General features: G+C 44.1%; 1 protein-coding gene across 3 annotated transcripts in view; it reads left to right on the top strand.

The window, feature by feature from the left end:
• ABCC12 (ATP binding cassette subfamily C member 12) overlaps positions 1-7,739 on the top strand; it is a gene marked incomplete at both ends in the record, with an annotated part of 59,818 nt that extends 52,079 nt beyond the window's left edge. For 2 of the 3 annotated variants that reach the window (XM_081275091.1, XM_081275092.1), the window contains 6 exons: positions 1,222-1,411; positions 1,866-2,025; positions 3,171-3,249; positions 4,268-4,381; positions 7,385-7,549; positions 7,653-7,739. In XM_081275091.1, coding sequence (XP_081131217.1) covers positions 1,222-1,411; positions 1,866-2,025; positions 3,171-3,249; positions 4,268-4,381; positions 7,385-7,549; positions 7,653-7,739 — 795 coding nt within the window. Of the gene's footprint in view, positions 1-1,221; positions 1,412-1,865; positions 2,026-3,170; positions 3,250-4,267; positions 4,382-7,384; positions 7,550-7,652 lie in introns of those variants that run through there. The other variant, XM_081275093.1, reaches the window with a different exon arrangement.
• Between the last annotated feature and the right edge of the window lie 7,960 nt (positions 7,740-15,699).

The following is a 15,699-nucleotide window of genomic DNA, read 5'->3' as shown; positions in this document are numbered from 1 at the left end:
CATATTATAAATACTTGAACACAAAGTATGCAGATTTCTTAAATATATGGTTACAGTATTGCTCCCTCCCCCTTCTCTCTCTTTCTCTCCTTTCTGAAGGATTGAACCCAGGGACATTGTAACACTGAGCCACACCTCCATCCTTTTTTATTTTATTATTATTATTTTTGAGATCAGGTCTCATTCTTGTTAAGTTGCTGAGGTTGGCCTTGAACTTGGGATCCTCCTGCCTTAGCCTTCTGAATAACTGGAGTTACAGGTGTGTGCCACCAAGCCCAGCTATTCTTCTCTTAAATATTTTTATTCTTAATTCTACATCTTCCAAGTCTTAAAAATAGTAAGAATGCAATTATTTCCTCAGCTAATTGAAATTTTTCATGGACCAGAGATCTGGGCTGGTCAGTCACCCTGACAGGGTACATGGGATCCCTATTTCTAGTTGTTAATAGGGAACTTTGTAACTTAAAAGGAGGGGTTGGTCTTAGAAAGAGGCCAAACTGATCTCCTTCATTAGACTTCGCATTTCTTTGACTCTCAGGAAGGAAACTTACATGCCTTTTCCTTTTGACTCTAAAGACCACTGAACTTGACATCCTGCATACTTGTCTTTTCACTTCTAGTACCCTGATAGCTCTGGTAGATACTGAAATTGTATCTGATTGAATTCTGCAAATCTCAAGTCTCAGCCTGGATTTGCCACAGCTTCAAGGTCACACTGCTGACATTGCCCAGGTCCGCGGGGCCCAGTGTGAGCTGTCCCTTGCTTGTTCCCCTGCGTCACCCTCCCCTTGTTCCTTAAGCAGTACAGCCCTGTGACTTTCTATTCCTCAAAGTACCCAAGTTGGTTCTGGCCCCCTCTGTCTAGAAGGCCCTGAACTGGAATCCTCTTGTAGCTGAATCTTCTCAGCATTTCTTGGTCTCAGCTCCAATGTCACATAGACGTTTTCTTCAGCCCTCAAATACTCCTACTTCCCTCTCCTCTGCCCACCCCACAAGACCATAGGCTGTTCCAACGCTCTGTTTTATTGTCTGCATTTCTAATTGCTTTTCTTGTTCATTATCTGACGTCCCCACTGGAACATGAGCTTTTTTGAGACCAGGGTTCTTATGGGTCAACTTCACCACCACAAACACCAGAACCTAGAGTTAGAGGAAGGAATGAGTTAAACGAATGGGGAAATGAATAGTTATTAACCTGTCGTTGGTTATTCTGCTTTTCAGACCTGTGTTCCCGAAAGCACGCATCCCCTCAAAGTGGGGGCCTGTCCCAAGGACTGGCCCAGTCATGGGGAGATAACCTTCAGAGACTATCAGATGAGATACAGAGACAACACTCCCCTTGTTCTCAACGGACTGAACCTAAACATAGAAAGTGGGCAGACGGTTGGGATCGTTGGAAGAACAGGTTCTGGTGAGGACAGGCCCTGCTTTTGTTTCTTTCAGGCTCTTTTCCTTGAATCTGCCTTGAATGTGTTAGGCCACACCAGAGAGTGAAGGGTATGTGTGTTGGATCGGCTATAATTTTCCCTCACATCTATTTACTGTAAATTAGGACTTCAGGTTAAATGGCTGTGTGAGTTGGAAGCAACCACACATCCGTTTTTATATTAATTAAATGAGAATCATTCTGGTGAAATGAGGCTCAGAGGATGACTTGTGTGCTAAAGGCCCCTGCGAGGACGACGGGCAGGTTAGCTGTGACAAGGCTTCCGCCCCCTCCCCCCACAAGTGAGGAATTTCTGCCTGCACAGTCATCCACACAGAGTCATTTTCGTTGCATTAAAAATTCCTTTAATTAAATGCCGGGGTATGATGGAAGCACAAACGAATGTTGGATTTGTTGTTGTGGCTTTTACTGTTCCCAGGGAAGTCGTCACTGGGAATGGCCTTGTTCCGCCTGGTGGAGCCAGCGGGCGGCACGATCCTCATCGATGAGGTGGATATCTGTACCATCGGTTTGGAAGACCTCCGAACCAAGCTGACCGTGATCCCCCAGGATCCTGTCCTGTTTGTAGGTACAGTAAGGTAGCTGTTTTTGATCATCCTGCATTCCTATTTTTGGATAGTGAAACCAGACCCACAGTCCCCAGGGCTTGACTGACCTGGGGCTGTCCTGTCTCAGGGAGGCAGCATCTCCTTGGACTGTTGGTACCTGTTTTTTTTTTTTTTTTTTGAGTAAAGCCTTCGAAGGAGATGGGGAATAGAGCCATGAGCTTTGCATTTTAGAAACTACATTATTAATAAGCAAGATGCTTTGATATGTAGGGTGAGCAGATATCCCGGTTGGCCCTGGACAAACTTATTTTACGCCTGAATCCCGGCATTTCATCTGGCTTAGTAATGGCCTCTTTCAAAGGTACCCCAGAGTGCATAATGGAATAGATGGATGGTAGCCTTACATATGAAGCCATCTCTTGGAAGTGCATTAATTTGTTCCTACTAAAGAGCAAACAGAAGCTATTCAAGTAAAAGAACAGCAGGATTACAATTTCCACGGGCCTAGGATCTGAGGTCAAAGCATGAAAAGGAAACTGCAGCTTCTCAGTTGGTCCAGTGAGAGGGACATTCCCTCAAATGGAGCACCCAATGAGGCATGGGTGTTTACTATAGCGTGGCTTGTAGGAGAAATACATCTTGAAACACTAGACTTACAGCCTGCCTATGAGATGCTCAACCCTATGTAAGGTCCTGGGAGCCGCAGAGGTACATATGGCCTCTGAAGGCTGAGTAAATTTGGAATGCCAGCTTGAGTTACTGGCTTTATCTCTCTGTTTGCCAAGAATTTATGGAAGGTCAAACCTACTTTGCTGCCCAGGGACATGGAGAGGCCCAAGTGTTGTGCCTTCCTCTCTGCAGGGCTTCGCATTTCCGTCTGCCTCAGTGGTCTCTGATTCATTGCAGAGTTGTGGGTGTTTGGTATCATGGCCAGGGCTGAGCACTGTTCTTGGAGCTGCAGGCTCCACACCTGCCCCCTCCTGTTCTCCCCTACCTGCCCCAGAAAGAAACCATTGCTTTGTCTTTTCCAGCTTCTAGAGGCCACCTGCATTCCTTGGCCCACAGCTCCTTCCAGCATCCCACTCCTTCCCCATGTTCTTGTCTTTGGAAGGACCCCCCAACCCCCATTCTCTCGCCCTAGGAAATCCAGCTCCCTTTCCTCTCCTTTATTGCAGGTACAACTTGGATCCCTTTGAGAGTCACACCGATGAGATGCTCTGGCAGGTTCTGGAGAGAACATTCATGAAAGACACAGTAGGTTTCTGGGACTGTTCAGGATGAGTCCGTTTCCCAGCCTCAGTTCCCCCAGATACCTGGTCCAGGTTTAAATTTGACAAGCACTTGGAACAGCACTAGGCCAGGTTTATTTTGTGGATGCACATATGTCAGTAGAATACAATCCTTATTTGCTCTTTTTCTTTTTTACATAAAAAGCAGCCATAGGCACTGTTTATTATGGTTCTGCAATGATCCAGTTAAGTGTCCTACAAGCACTGAGCTCGCTCAGTCCTTGCAACAGCTCTCTGAGGTTGGTGCTCTTACCCCTCAATTTAGGGGTGCAGAAATTAAAGCTCAAGAAAGAGACATGTCCAGGTCAGTGAGTAGCAGAATCGAGACATGAACCCAAGTCCAGCTGATTCTAGAAGGGGAGTTATGCCTTATTATGAGGCCAGTGGCCTCATTTATTTATCAGGACAGATAAGCCCCAGGAAGATAAGGGGGTATGGCCTGTTCTGGGAATGACAAATACGGCTGGTTTGAGGAGACTGAGTCATCTGTGATCAGGGAGCCTCCCCGTCAGAGCTGCAGTCCCAGCTGGGGTCAGCAGGTGAGCATCCTGCCTATGAAGCCACATGGTGCCAACATGAGCATCTCTCAAAGTCACTCTGGCTTTTTGCACTGAATAAATCAGCCCTTGCCCATGACCCTGTCAGCCCCAAATGTTCCTGTCCCACAGTAGCCACCCTAAAAGCCATTTCTCTTTGTTTGTGTGTTCTCTGGAACCGTCTATGCATCATTTGTACTCTTTTGGTGAGTTGTCTACGGGGTTCTATGAGTCACGCTGTGATTTTAAATTATTAATGTCCGCCTCCTCCCTGGTCTTTCCCTGGTGCCTGTTTGCAATATTGAAATGATTGTTGTTTTGCACTTTCTTTTCTACAGTAAAATAAAGCGAGCTGATAAATGCAAGAGAAGGGGGCAATCAATACAGACGATTCAGGACAATTTTATAGATCATCCGCATAAATGTGGCATTTTCTATGTTTTATAGATAATGAAACTCCCGGAAAAATTACAAGCAGAAGTCACAGAAAATGGGGAGAACTTCTCGGTAGGGGAACGTCAGCTGCTTTGTATGGCCCGAGCCCTTCTCCGTAATTCAAAAGTAAGGAAACAGCACGGAAATGGATTGGTCAAATTTTGGATATTTCCTGCAGTGCAGCTCAATCCAGGAGACGGGGCCCGGCATTTGTCTTTCAGCAAAGACAGAGCAATTGAGCCATTTAAAAACCGATCACTTTCTCTTAAGACAAAGTTGTGAGGGGTAAAAATTGAAAAATAACAGCCATTTTCAGCAGTAGCATCTTCCTCTCCTGGGCTGCCCCACCAGGAGGTCTTGCTTAGGTATTCTCTCTGTTCCCCTAAGTGGTTTGAGTTTGAAAAATCTGTCTCTCAACTTTTTCCCTTTGTCCCTGAACAATTCTGTGTCCTCAGAAATGGTACCCAGGACACTCAAGAAGGCCAACAGAATGCTAGCATTCAATTTGTAAAACGCATTCCCATTTTTTTTTTTTTTTTTTTTTAGTGACTTAGCTAGCCTTGCTTACTGATTTGGAGAATGCCATTGTTTAGGAAATCCTACTCTGAATCCTTATCAAGGGTGGGACACACCTTGTGTATTCTGTAGATGTGCCGGTGGCAGGGGAAAGGGAGCCAGGACTGTGCTTGGTGCCTCCTATGGCAGTGCTCATGCTAAGTGCTTCTGTGTCTTTCCATTTCTTTCTCATAATAAGGCATAACTCCCCTTCCCATGAGGGAATGGAGCCATGGAAAAGTAACTGGACCAAGATTCAGCAGAGGTGGGAGTTTAAGCTCTCTAATTTGTAAAATCAAATCAGTTCTGTGGTAAGCAGAGCAATACTCCCTCTACAAAAGGAAAAAAAAAAAAAGATGTCTATGCCATGATATCCCAGACCTATAAAATATGTTCACTTACATGGCAGAAAAAACTTTGAAGATAGGCTTAAGTTCAGGATCTTGAGATGGAGAGATTTTCCTGTATCTCATTGGGCCTAGTCTATCCACAAGTCTTTATAAGAAGCAAACAGGAGAGGAGTGATTCCAGGAAGGGACCATGGGCCAGGGAATGCAGGTGGTTTCTAGAAGCTGGACAGGGCAAAGCACTTTCTTCCCAAGAGTCTGCTGGAGGAACGCAGCCTTAATGACATCTTGATTTGGGATATTGTTGGCTTCTAAAACTATAAAATGATATATTTATTGTCATTTTAAGCCTCAAAGTTTGTGGTCATTTGCTACAGCAGCAGTAGCAAATGTATCTAAGTGTTGTTTTTATACCCCATGCTGGTTTGCTGAAGGTCTCTTCAAGGTTCCTTTTTTTTTAAAAAAAAATTATTCTAATTTGTTATGACGGCAGAATGCATTACAATTCATATTACACATAGAGAGCACAATTTTTCATATCTCTGGTTGCACACATGTAGAGTCACATGGTTTATGTCTTCATACATGTACTTAGGGTAATGATGTCCATCTCATTCCACCATCTTTCCTATCCCCACACCCCTCCCTTCCCCTCCCACCTTTGCCCTGTCTAGAGTTCGTCTACTCCTCGCATGCTCCCCCTCCCAAACCCCACTATGAATCAGACTCCTTATATCAGAGAAAACATTCAACATTTGTTTTTTTTGGGATTAGCTAACTTCACTTAGTATTATATTCCCTAACTCCATCCATTTACCTGCAAATGCCATGATTTTATTCTCTTTTATTTCTGAGTAATATTCCACGGTGTGTGTGTGTGTGTGTGTGTGTGTGTGTGTGTGTGTGTTATATATATATATATATATATATATATATATATATATCACATTTTATTTATCCATTCTTCTACTGAAGGGCATCTAGTTTGATTCCACAGTTTTACTATTGTGAATTGTGCTGCTGTGTCTGTGTGACTGTGTCCCATCAATGTTTGTATGCTATTTTTAAGTCCTTTGGGTATAGACCAAGGAGTGGGATAGCTGGATCAAATGGTGGTTCCATTTCCATACTGCTTTCCATATTGGCTGTACTATTTTGAAGTCCCATCAGCAGTGTATGAGTGTGACTTTTCCCCCACATCCTCTCCAACACTTAATGTTGTTTGTATTCATAATAGCTGCCATTCTGGCTGGAGATGAAGTCTTAGAGTAGTTTTGATTTGCATTTCTCTAATTGCTAGATATGTTGAACATTTTTTCATATATTTGTTGATTGATTTGTTGTTGATCCTATTCTGAGAATTGTCTGTTCATTTCTTTGGCCCATTTATTGAATGGGTTATTTTGGTGTTTAGCTTTTTGAGTTCTTTGTATACCCTAGAGATTAGTGTTCTATCTGATGTACAATGGTAAAAATTTGCTCCCAAGATGTAGGCTCTCTATTCACTCACTGTTTCTTTTGCTGAGAAGAAGCTTTTTAGTTTGAATCTATATGCAACAAAATGAAATTAATCCCTGTTTCTCACCATGCACAAAACTCAACTCAAAGTGGATCAAGGACCTAGGAATTAAGCCAGAGACCTGCGTCTAATAGAAGAAAAAGTAGGCCCTAATCTCCATCATGTGGGATTAGGCCCCGACTTCCTTAATGAGACTCCTAAAGCGCAAGAATTAAAATCAAGAATTAATAAATGAGATGAATTCAAGGTTTCTTTCTACATATTTGTAACATTAGAATACACCATTAAAAAAAGGAGGCTGCTGGGCTGGGGATGTGGCTCAAGAGGTAGCGCGCTCCCCTGGCATGCGTGCGCCCAGGTTCGATCCTCAGCACCACATACAAACAAAGATGCTGTGTCCTCCGATAACTAAAAAATAAATATTAAAAAAATTCTCTCTCTCTCTCTCTCTCTCTCTCTCTCTCTTTAAAAAAAAAAAGAAAGAAAAAAAAAAGGAGGCTGGTGAACATACAGCCTTGTTCCTCCAGCAAGCCTCTCTAAGGAAGGTGAAGTGGGTGTGATTTGACTGTTCTTTCACTTTTCTTTTGTAATTTTTAAAAAAATGGATGCTTTTCTCCCTCTTTTTAATAAATAGAGCTGAGACTGTGAATTTCCCTCCTGGCACAGCTTTGGCTTAGCATGATTTTTACAGTGTTTCTTCCTTGACAGATCATTCTCCTGGACGAAGCCACCGCCTCCATGGACTCCAAGACAGACACCCTCGTTCAGAGTACCATCAAAGATGCCTTCAAAGGCTGCACGGTGTTGACCATCGCCCACCGCCTCAACACCGTTCTCAACTGCGACCGTGTCCTGGTCATGGAAAATGGGAAGGTGCAGAAAGCTGTGGTTGCCTTCACCTCCCCCAAAGCCTTCAGTGGTTTGGGCATTATGGTGGGTGATTTTTTTTTTAATTTCATTTCTTCTTCTCTTTTAGGTGATTGAGTTTGACAAACCAGAAGTCCTTGCTGAGAAGCCCAATTCTGCATTTGCAATGCTACTGGCGTCAGAAGTCCGACTGTAAAAATCCCTGGGGCTGATCTGAGTGCAGGAGGAGGGTGTGTGAGATAAGTAGGATGAGTCTGCAGGAGCCGGAGCTATTAGCTTAGCTGGGTGCCCTGGCCACAGCCCCTCCCACCCTTGGAGTACCGGGTCCATCTGGGCCTGAGGTTGTGTCCCCTTTCCTACCCAACCCGTGAAACTTCACCTCAGCTGGAAGGCTTGGGGTTGGTTCTGGGTGGTGGACAGAGGCAGGCGGGAGCTTATGGATTAAAAAGTTGCCCCTCACCTCCTAAAACCCCAAGGGTCCCTCATGTGTCTTCATCAATATCATCCAAGTACCTGAGAATGGAAACATTGTAACTTTCTGTTGAAAATCAGTCAAAGCAAACAGAATGGGAAAATGCCTAGGCATGGAGCTTACAAAGGTTTCCTTACCTTGTTATCAGAAGGGAAAAGAGTAGAGTTCTCTTCCTGTTTAACTCCTATTCACTTCTATCTTGACTGCGTGATAAACAGTAACTACACAGATCTGTAGCATGAGTGATTATAGTGTTTGGTAAAAAAAAAAAAATTATTTTGAAAATCATATTGTATGTTCCAATTGATCTGTTAAAATAACCAGGAAAACAAAAATGTTAGAGTTTCTCTATAAATGACATTTTTATATCTTCTTTATTGGTCATTAAAATGCGATAGGAAATTAAACTACCCTGAAATATTGACTTGCAATTATTTTATTGAAGATATTCCAATTTCCACACTGTTTCTTCTCATAGATCTTCATTGTCTTCTCCCTTGACTCTGTAATACTCCTACACAATCATTCACCAAATGAAAGATTTTCTTTCCAACCTCAAGGTTTGCTATGATGGATGCAGGAAAGATGCATTCCCAGTAACCCAGGAGTGAGTTCTGTTAATTCATGGTGACATTTGGGGCGGGGGGATAAAAGTATAAAATCTATTGAACATTGTGTAATATTTGCCGAGGGGAACACCCCAGTTCTGGATAGTTCCATGCTGCACCCTTCATTCTGTTCCCCTTCTGAGTCTTCATAAGTGTTCTCTAGTCAGGGTTCTGTGGAGGAACAGAATTCACAGGAAGAGTATAATTATAAAAAGGGAATTTATTAGATTGGATTACATGACCAGAAGCTGGATAGTCCACAGTGGCCATCTGCAGTCTGGAGAGTTGGGGGAACCAGTAGCTGGGCAGTCCAAGAGGCTGAAGCCCTAGAACAAGAGGGATCAATAGTGCTACCCTAGTCCAAGCCCTAAGCCTTCTGGAGAATCACTGGCAGAGTCTGCTTTGTCAAGAGTGAAGAAGTGTCGGATATCCTCAGATGACCTCAGCAGCAATCAAGAATCCCTTCAAGAAGAGTGGAGTTGCATTTGCTGTTGCTTCCTGGTTCTTCCAATTTTTCATTCCATCCAAGCCACCATCCTACTGGATGGTGCTGCCCAGGCTTAGGGAGGGTCTCCATTTCAGTTGGCTATCGCACACTTCAATCATTCCTAGACACACCCTCATTGACACACCCATAAGCCTCTCAATCATCCGTGACTCTTAATCCAATCAAGTGAACAATTGAAATTGACCATTTTAGTCTCATACTTCCCCCATCCTTCCAAATGTGGAGGAAGGCAGTACCTGACACGTGAGCATTCAAGAAACACTCGTGGCAACCCAAATGGCAACACCTGATGAGCTCAAACACAAGCAGAGCCTGGTGGGTTCCCCTTCCAGGTACGTTTGCATGTTAAGGTTTAAAGGAGAAATGCTGAGATTTCTAGTAGATAAGAGCCAGGATGGTAAGGGGGGTTTAGGGGCTTATGTCCAACAGATCTTTCTCCAGTTTACCTCTGGCCAGGCCCTGAGCAGGTGAGGCCAGCACTCCTGGGCCCAGGCAGAGCTCCCAGTCTGGTGAGTGTGTTAAAGCTCCAGCTCAGGCAGTTCAGCATGTTGCGTGTGCTCTCAGGAAGGATGTGGCTGAAAAGGTCATGAGTAAGGGGGTTCCTTTTGTGGGCATCTCCAGGCCAAATGTGGACTCCCTGTAAAGTGGCACAGTGTAATTTTACACCATCAGAACTTCCCCCCATGATGTGTGACCCTGTTCTGAGGTCATCAAACCCACATCCCCAGGGCAGGCTGAGTGCAGCCAGCACCTTCTTGGATGTCCGGTGACCCACGTGATAAGTCTACTAGACCTGTTGGTCCCTGTCAGTCATGGGAATCCATACCAATTGTGTGGTGTGGGGGAGGATGCTTGATTTTGTACCAACCTGGCACCATCCAGGCAATCAGCCCCTGATTTCAAGGTGTATCCGTGAGGACAAAGGTAAGCTGCAATGATCCCTGTTGCTCATTCAGAAGCCTTGAGGGATGAATCACCTCCTACGGCTCCTTTCCTGCCCACTCTTTTGGCTGGTACTGGCAGGAAAGAATACTGATATCGATCCCGACATCTGCTGAGCCTTTGCAGTGTGCCAGACACCGTGATAAGCATTTTTTCATGAATCATTTCACTGAATCCTTACCTCACCCCATGAGATGGAAGCTAAGGTTCATTGAGGTTAGGAGCTTAGCTACAGGCATGCAGGAAGAAAGGCACAGACAGAGGATTTGAACCCATCCACTGGGACTCCAGGGGCCCTGCTCCTGACCCTCCACAATAGAGCCTCTCCTGTCCTTTCCCCTGGACCTGTCACAGGGATGGTGATGGCTGTCAGCATCACACGTGGGGGACAGTGACTTTTGGAGAGGTGGCTGTTTGCATGTAGACCATGGAACAGTTTTAGTGAACCCCCACCCTGACCCCGACCACAGCTTATCACTGCAAAGTCAGCCAGGGAGAGATGATGTCAAATAATAATAACCAAGATTTACCCAGGGCTCCTCAACAAACAGGCTCTCCTCACTCAATCCCTGCCACATCCCCAAAGTCCTTACCTACTAGGTCGGAATGTTGCTGTTCCTCACATGTTGAAACCCAAGCACCAGAGCAATAGTGTTGAGAGATGGCTTCTTTGGGAGTGGCTCACGTCATGAGTACAGAGCTTCATGAAAGAGGCTCAAAGGAGTTGTCTACCACTTCCACCCTGGGAGGACACATCCAAGGCACCATGTGTAAAGCAGAGCCCTCAATGGATGCCACCTTCCAGCTTCCAGAACTAAGAGCAATACATTTCTGTTTTCATAAATTACCTAATGTAGGGTGTTTTGTTATAGAAGCTCAAGTGGACTAAGCAGTACCAGTGTTATCTTCATACTACTGATGAAGAAACTGAGAAATAACATGTCAAGCTCACCTTGAAAGCCAGTGCTGTTAAATCCCATATAAAAATTGCTGGAAATCTGAGATTCTCCAGGTGAGAAAGAGCAGCATTCAGGGTCAGAAAGCCTATGTTTTGGTCAGAATGGGCCCAGCTCCACCGCAGTAACAAATGAACCCAGATCTCAGGGTTCAGCGATGGCTATGTTTCCTATCCTCTTCAGCTGTGGTTCAGGCTTAACATCTGTCTCTGGCCATCACCACTCTTGTGGGAGAGGGCAGACAGGGCATGGCAATCAGAAGTGACACATGCCAGCCAGGCATGGTGGTGCACACCTGTATTCCCAGAAACTCAGGAGGCTGAGGCAGGAGGTTCACAAGTTCTAGGCTAGTCTGGGCAACTTAGCAAGACCTGTCAAAAAAAAAAAAAAAAAAAAAAAGGAAGGGGATGTAGTTCAATGATAGAGCTACCTGGGTTCAATCCCAGTACTGAATTAAAAAAAGGAGGAGACATATATCACTTTGTCATATGTCACATTTCATGGGCAAAACAAGTCACATGGTCACTTCTGAGTTCAAGAGCATGTCAATATGTTTGTGGCAAGGGAGTTGTGTTTATATATGTCACCTGCAGGGAGGAACACGACACCCAAGAGCCACACTTCATCCTGCAGGAAATTGTATGATCCTTCTCTTTGGAAGGCCAGCAAATAGTCTGAACAATATTACAACCTACCAAAACCTGGGCTTGGGTCTTGGTTCTGCCACTTGAGTGACTATGTGATCTGGGAAAAGCAGTTTGCCTTCTCTGAGCTTCTGAATTCTCACCTGTAAATTTTGAGGTTTAGACTGAGTACCAAAGTCATTTCAGTCATAAATTTCATTTAGGAGAAACAAAAAGGAGGTAGAAGAACAATTTATAGAGCATTATGCTCTATAAATTGTTCTTCTACCTCCGTTTTGTTCAGAGGAATTACAGTGTCCCCTCAATGTAATTATTTTCTTAAATGTTAAATTTGTTAAGTTGAACAAAGTTTAGCCAAGTTCTGGGTCTTCCCTTACCATCGGCTTTGAGGATCAGGAAATAAGAAATTCTTTGGAAATTTCTTCTCATTTATTTTGCTGTGCTCTGACTTCCTCTGCCTTTTGGGTGATCCTGAGCTCAGTGTCATGAATTATAACCTCTTCAATATTCTTTATCTGCTGCCAACAGAGAATGGAGGAAGCCACTGACATTGTTGTTATAAATTAGTAACCAATGGCCTGTGACATGGTTCACAGTCATTGGATCCTGTGTTTGAGGGTAGCTGGTACGGAGCAAGGGTAAGTAAATGACAGCCCACGGGCCAGATCCAGGCAGCCACCTGTTTTTATAAAGTTTTATTGGAACGCAACCATGCTTGCTGACTCATTATCTATGACAGCTTCCACATTCCAAAGACAGAGTTAAGTGATTGTGACCAAATGTACAACCTCAAAGCCAAAAATGTTTGCTGTCCTAATCCTTTACAGAATGAGTATGTCAACTCCTAATTTCAGCCTTGGCACGTGATAGGAGTCACGTGGGAGGAGAGTCTGCTGGCTCACGGTCGTGGCTTCTGCTGAATAGCTTTGTTCTGTGGACTCTGAAGCTATGGCAGCCATCTTGTGCTATGAAGGAAGGGGACAGATGGGCGAAACAAGTTCTTCCTTATGACACTGAGTGGCTGAGTTGCCAAACCCATAGTCATCCTACCTCTTGCCTTGAGATGTTTCGAGAGGAAACATTTTCCTTAATGATTGAGCCAGCTTAACGTGGGCTTGCTGTTACTTGCAGCATCCTGCAAAGATGCTGACCTTGACCTGAGCTTCCTCAGAGCTACGATCCCCACCCGGGAGCCCAGGAGTTAAGTCATATTCCTCCAACTTAGATGGGGTCCAAACAATTATTAGTTCACATCCATTTCTCCTCATTCCATCTATGAATATTTTCCTTCCCTACAGCCCCAGATCAGAAGGACTCTAAATTCACACATTTTATTCTTGCAATAAATTTATTTGTTATTCAGAACAAATCTGAAATCAGCCGGGAATTGTTGGTAAAAACTGTTCTTTGCTAAGAAGCTGGAATGACTTTGGCCTGAATGGAATGATTTAAAATGAATTGAAAAAATGCAGGAGGTCAGTTTGGGGTCAGAGGGATGATCAAAGAAATCACTTTTCTTTGGGCCATGTATAGAAGGTCACCTCTGGGTGAGGCTAAATCGAGCACTAAAATCTTCAAATAAATGCTGATTTCCATGGAGAGGTCCTGCCTGACTTCATAATGTGCATGCTCCTGGCTCCTGCTGAAAAGTCGTGGCTCTGGTGGGACCAGCATTAAAGGGCCAGACCAACCCAGTTTCTTCCAGTTTACCATAAGGCACAGCTGAGCCAGGCTGATCTTTACCTTCAGCTCCAAGAGCATCTGGAGCTCTGGGCCTTCTTTACCTTGAAAGAAATACACCCAAAGGACCCTAAGTTTGAATTGTGGCAATTGTTTTGCATTTAAAAAAATCTATTTTATGGTAAAATATATATGACATGAAATTTATCATTTTAAGTGTGCAGTTTAATAGCTTTAACTACCTCGGCAGTGTCATGCACCACCACCATTATCCATCTCCAGAACTTTTTCATCTTCTCAGACTGAAACTCTGTATTCGTTAAACTCCCCATCCCTCTCGGCAAACTCCTGGCACTGTGGTTTAAATGTCCTGACCAAAACTCATGATGAAATGTTATCCCCATGGTGAGGAGGGACCGATGGGACTTGTAAGAAGTCCTAGGTCAGGAGATCTCCATCCTCATGAAAGGATCAGTTCATTCATGGATTAGTAGATTAATGGGTTCTCTCAGAGTGAGTCTGTTACAAAGTCAGTTTGATTTTGCCTCTTGTGGGTGTGCCTCTTACTATGTGATACCCTGAATTGCCCAGGGTCAGTGTGGAGTCCTTGCCACCCCTTGACTTTGGACCTCCTGGCCTGCAGAACTGTGAGCTGAATAAACCTCCATCCTTTATAAATTTCTTAGTCTCTAGTATCTTGTTACAGCTAGTTCGGTCTCAATAAACTTGAGTACTCTAGGTGCCTCATATAAGCGGAATCATATAATATTTGTCCTTTTGTGTCTGGCTTATTTCAGTTAGCATAACATCTTCAAGGTTCACCCAAGTGGCAGCACATATTAGAATTTCATTTCTTTCTAAGGCCTTCCTAATAAGTGTGAAGTGTTTCTCATTGTGATTTTGATTTGCATTTCCCTAACGACAAGTGGCATTGCATATCTCTCTGTGTGCTTATTGGTCTTGCACTTCTTTTAGAGAGAAATTTAATATAGCATTCTTGAAGGGACGTTCTCACTATGTCAATATGGGCAGGAACTTAGAGATTCTGTTAGCCATGGGCTTAGCACCTGGCAGACATCATATTGTTAAGTCCTTAAAACAACTCTTGAGATAGTAATGATCCTTCCTGTTTACTCAGGGAGATTGTGCACCTTCTCAAATTTACCCAGATCGTATGTAGAAGAACCTGAATTCTTACACCAGAGATGACTATCTTACTCCAGTCTCTTCACTTTACAGATCAGAAACTAAGGCATAGAAAGCCTCAAGTTTGTCCAACTTCATTCAAAGAGTGATGGGGGGAAGATTAGGATACAGAATTCCAATTTAGTGCTGTGCCCACAATGTTCCTTTGTATCAGACTGTTTGACCCAAGGCCTAACCGTAAAGGAAATAAAAGTAATAACCCTTTCACCCTAGGCAACCTCTGCTGTTATTAGAGAAATTACCCAAAAGTGTCAAAAAGCATGCAGTAAAATGCCAGAGTTTGGAGTGTAAGATTGGGGTTGAGCTCCTTCATTCATTCTTCCATCTCTTTGTTCATTCACTCATTCAGTATTTAACTTGACCATTGACCCTTTTGATTCTTCCTTCTACTTAGAAAGGGAGGGAATGGGGCCAAGGGTGGAGCTCAGTCATGGAGAGTTTTCCCTACATGCCTGAGGCCCTGGGTTTGATTCCTAGGAGCTCTAATAAGGGTTGGCGGGGAGAGGAATGAGTGAAAGTTGGAAGAAATGAGAAACCTTCTGGAAGCAACCAACATCCTTGTAGGACAAGTGGGAGCCAGAAGGTGATGAGTGTTGGGAATGGTGCTCCTGGATCCTAGTTGGGGAAAGCATCTGAACAAGACCGGAAGGGAAAATGAACCAGGTTGAGGGAGACAGGCAGTAACTGCCTAACTAGGACTGAGGAATATTTGGAAAATTTTCGGGTGCTTTGCTTTCTGGATCTCCAAACACAGTTGGTGACCACTGATGGCTTGGATACAATTGGTGATGGGAGAATAGTTTGTCGTGGACATAATTAGGGTAGGCGCTTGGGAGGAACCCATTAGCAACAAAGGGAGTCTGGCCAAGGAAAAGCCCAGACAATCCCCCTGCAGTAGAGCCAACTACGCTCCAGGGGAGAGAACTGGGGTCAGTTAGTTCCACCATATCACACCTCCCAGGACAGGAAGTGTATCCTGAGGGCAAATACTGATAGTGACATGCAGGGGTCCTGTTTGCCCATCCCTAATGGTACATTCTTCCCCTGTGAGCAGGAAGCTCTTTCCTGGGCTTGCAATGGACAAGACAGGAGAGCCAAGTTCCCTCTGGCACATCTATTTAAACTGTTTGCCTCTTTAGT

Source organism: Spermophilus citellus, assembly GCF_964194105.1.
Source record: "Spermophilus citellus genome assembly, chromosome: 18".
Classification (NCBI taxonomy): Eukaryota; Metazoa; Chordata; class Mammalia; order Rodentia; family Sciuridae; genus Spermophilus; species Spermophilus citellus.
This window is presented reverse-complemented; position numbering and strand designations above follow the sequence as displayed.